Genomic DNA, 3,586 nt, shown 5'->3' with positions numbered 1-3,586 from the left:
AATGCCTAATAGTAGCACCTGTGCCCTTTTCTTTTAAATATATATAGACGGGAAAATGCCTTTTTAGCCAAGAGCACTGTTCGAAGACACGTTCTCTGGTTACGCGCAGCCACCGGAATGATGAGAACTTGATGGCAGTGAAGACCGGATCAAGCTTCTCCAAAGACTTCAAGATCCAATTCGACCACATGACAGCCCGAGGATGGTGGGATTGGGAAAGATACTCTACTTTTTGGAGATCAATGTAGGGGGTTGTTGGGTGGCAATAGTTTATAGTAGCTAAAAGCTTAAGTCACTCATCCTAGTATTGTCTGATCCGATCACGAGGATATAGTGGTTTAGCAATTTGGAAAGTAGTTGATACATACACTAGCCTTTTGTGATGCATGACACAAAAGTCTAAGAAAATTAGTAAATAAATTGTACTGGAAACGTGTAACTTTATATTCCTGATTTTTGGACAGGTATCATCTAGGCTAAGAAAGTAAATTAGCTATTCACCTATTTCCACTCGGATGACATGCAGCCAGCTGATGTAATGGAATTAGAATCGCATTGACTCATGGTGTGGAGCCTGGTATTCAATACAGAGAATAGGAATTGGAATGGTTGAATATGAATCGGGTAGATCATTACCTACATATTCGCCGTGTAATTGTCTCGGATTAGGATGGGATGGATAAAGTTAAAAGAAACAGATTAGACGGATCTGATTGGATGAAGCTCCAATTTTTTTGTTTTTTTTTGTTTTTTTTTTTTTTTGCATATAAATTTTTTACTTGGGATTGGTTTTCCCATTACCTGTCCACTGCAAGTCAGTTAAAATCCGCTCCACTACGGCCATGTCGGGTTAGGTATCTAATGGGAAAGAGTAAATTTTCACTACTAATGAAGATTTATTAGAGCATTTAGTCCTACTAACTTATTCTCATTTTGGTCTAGTATTTCTCAGTTTGACACCGAGAAAGATCCCACCAGACTGAGAGGCATTTCAAAAAATGAAACCGATCTCAAAAAAAATCCCCCAAAAGAGCCCCAGAATATGGAGTGATCTAGTTGACAAATATTATCATTCATCTCAGCCATGAGCAGAGTGACCTTTATTGGGTTTTCCATTTTCACTGAATCTTTTATCTTTTAAGAGGATGAAGTTTCTATAACAGTTGAAATCCTGCCACTCTCTTTGTAGTTCCCCTAAGACCGGAGTGCATGGATGAGGGTCAGTCCGATGCTGACCCTTCCATGATACAAGGAGGAAAAATAAAAGTGCCGTCCAACCTATTAGGACCGTCAAAATACCCAACTTGTGAGTCTCATCAGCTTAATTCCAATTGCCGCCCCCTTCAGGGAATCAAAATACCCCTTAGGGAACGAACTGACGAAGGTGAAACTTGACACTTGCCGTGGGAGTCAACTAAGAAACCTCATCCCGTTCTTATTTCTACTACTAGGCAAACGCTAAGAGGAATATATCGTTGCAGTTATATCTGATTAAATATAATTAGTATGTATTTATCAAATACACCCCCTTTCTAGTAGATGGTTGAAAAAAATAAACTAAAAAATATAGGTGCAAGTTTTATAAGATGGGACTCCGTAGTAAAAAAACTTTTTTGATTGGCCAGATCCATCAACTCGGTAGTGGTGGATTAGTCTAACCGCAGCGCAGCACAGTCATATACTCCATTTTCTTCTTCTTTTTTTTTTTATCATATTTACATATATTGGTTTGCGGTCAGATTGGTTTACTATTGAGCTGGTGGGTCTAGTACAATTAATAATTTCAAACAAAGGTTATCATAATGAAGAAGAGTGGAAGATGCTCAGGTTTATAGACAACCTACATTGCTAACAAAATTTATATGAAGTCACTCTAATTAACTTCTGACTACTGCAAATGGATTTTGTAAAGAGGAAAGCTCTTGGATGCATAATAAATTGAAAGCCAAGAATTTTCTTCAAGATTCCTTTATATTTGACTCGAACTGGCGTGACGGAGAGAGGACAAAGTTCACATATGGACTTGTCCTCCACCTCTGACGTATTAGCCAAAAAGACTCCAACGTTGAGCACAGAGAAAACGTCACTAGATTGAAGTATAACAAAAGTTATCAGGTAATAACCCCACCAAACACCATTAAGCACACTATTTTTCAATTATCTATATTACCAAATACCCTTAATACAAGTTTAATTACCCCGTATATAGGAAAAAAACAAGTAACACTACTACACAAACGGCTACAGAGTCAGTCTTTCCCATTCCTTATTGAAAAGACACAGTCTCACGATGCATCACATCACGCATTAATCAAAGGAAGAAACTGAAGAAAAAGTTGAAAGCAAAGGTACGCTGCACGCGCTGGGATGCTGCACCTCTGCTTCACCCTCTCTCTCCCTCCATTCTCAGGCAATGCAGTTAAGTCCCAGGCACCCTGACCACAAACTCGTCAGCATCCTCTTCTGCAACCAATCACAATACATCAAACGATTTGGCTAGATGTTTGAAGCAAAATTCCGACGTATTTGAAGGTAAAATGGAGAGTTTATAGTACTGTTCCTGACTCTCTAATGTGTAGAAGAAACAAGAAAAAAAAGCTGGGTACCCTCTTGGGTTTTTCATTGAGAAGCTCTGGGGGTATCTTGTACAAGTCCTCGTCCACAGCCTTGGGAGGCCTTGGCTTCTTCGGGCTCTGAGCTCGGACATCACACCGCCTCCCCTGCTTCCTCTGTTGCTCCTTCCCATACTGCTGCTTCTCTCCATCTCCCTTCCTCACCTAAAACAAAAGCAAAACAAAAGGCTACAATAACAACCACAAGAAAGTAGTGAGCTACAATCGAAGGTCTCTGAGACCAAAGGGTGGTACCCTTTTCTGGTGGTGGTGATGATGATGGTTGTGGTAAGTGGGTTTCACAGGGACTGGAACCTTGAAAAGGTCACCATCTTCTCCAAAGTAATGGCCACGGATCAAACCGGCCTGCCTTGCAGACTCGAAGTACTGGGTAATGGGGAGCTCGTCGCAGTAATCCCAGTTCCCAAATGCGGGTATATGGCGCCTCTTCATGTCCTGCAACCAAAACCCACCTCTTACTTCGAAGAAACAGAGAGAAAGCAAGACCACTCTCTAACTCCCCAAAGCCCACTTCCTAGTATTCCTAGAGTAAAGAAAAGAAGCCAGTCTCATAGCCCTTCACATACCTCCATTTGTCTCTAAAAACTAAGAGCTACAAGCAGCTAAGTGGATACCAGATGTAGTGTTCTGAATAATTATATAGAAAGAAGAAGAAGACAGAGGTCAGAAGAACAGCGGGTGGTTTACACAAAGGCCGTGGAGGAGGAGAGAATGAGAGTAGGGTAGGGGAGAGGTCTTTGTCGTGGGGATAGGGGCAGTGGTGCTTAAAGCTTGGGCTTTAGACCCTTTATTAGCGGACATGGCTGCCCTCAGGGAGGGAAGCCTACTCATGCCCATTGGGACCCATTCCTTCCCTCTCCCACCCACTGTTCGCTTCTCTTTCTTTATGGCTCCCATCCCTAGGCCTGCAGGGGGTGGTCTTGCCCCACGCTTGGGGAATCGAGACCTGAGAG

General features: G+C 41.8%; 1 protein-coding gene across 1 annotated transcript; it reads right to left on the bottom strand.

Annotated features, from left to right (window-relative positions):
* Positions 1-2,065: 2,065 nt before the first annotated feature.
* LOC105034233 (uncharacterized) lies at positions 2,066-3,337 on the bottom strand. The gene is made up of 4 exons (XM_010909295.4): positions 3,200-3,337; positions 2,868-3,068; positions 2,607-2,777; positions 2,066-2,463 (listed from the first exon to the last, which is right to left on the bottom strand). Exons 1-4 carry the CDS (start codon positions 3,203-3,205, stop codon positions 2,407-2,409), a joined length of 435 nt encoding a protein of 144 aa, XP_010907597.1. The 5' UTR covers positions 3,206-3,337; the 3' UTR covers positions 2,066-2,406.
* Positions 3,338-3,586: the final 249 nt, after the last annotated feature.

This window comes from Elaeis guineensis, chromosome 1 (assembly GCF_000442705.2).
Source record: "Elaeis guineensis isolate ETL-2024a chromosome 1, EG11, whole genome shotgun sequence".
Taxonomy (NCBI): domain Eukaryota; kingdom Viridiplantae; phylum Streptophyta; class Magnoliopsida; order Arecales; family Arecaceae; genus Elaeis; species Elaeis guineensis.
The sequence above is the reverse complement of the archived record's forward strand: the minus strand, read 5'-3'. Positions and strand labels throughout refer to the sequence as shown.

Excerpts from the sequence above, each read along its gene's own strand:
- LOC105034233 (XM_010909295.4), bottom strand. Across the intron at positions 2,778-2,867 it reads ATCACCACCACCAGAAAAGG|GTGAGGAAGGGAGATGGAGA; the intron begins GTACCACCCTTT and ends CTTTTGTTTTAG. Across the intron at positions 2,464-2,606 it reads TCAATGAAAAACCCAAGAGG|AAGAGGATGCTGACGAGTTT; the intron begins GTACCCAGCTTT and ends GATTGGTTGCAG.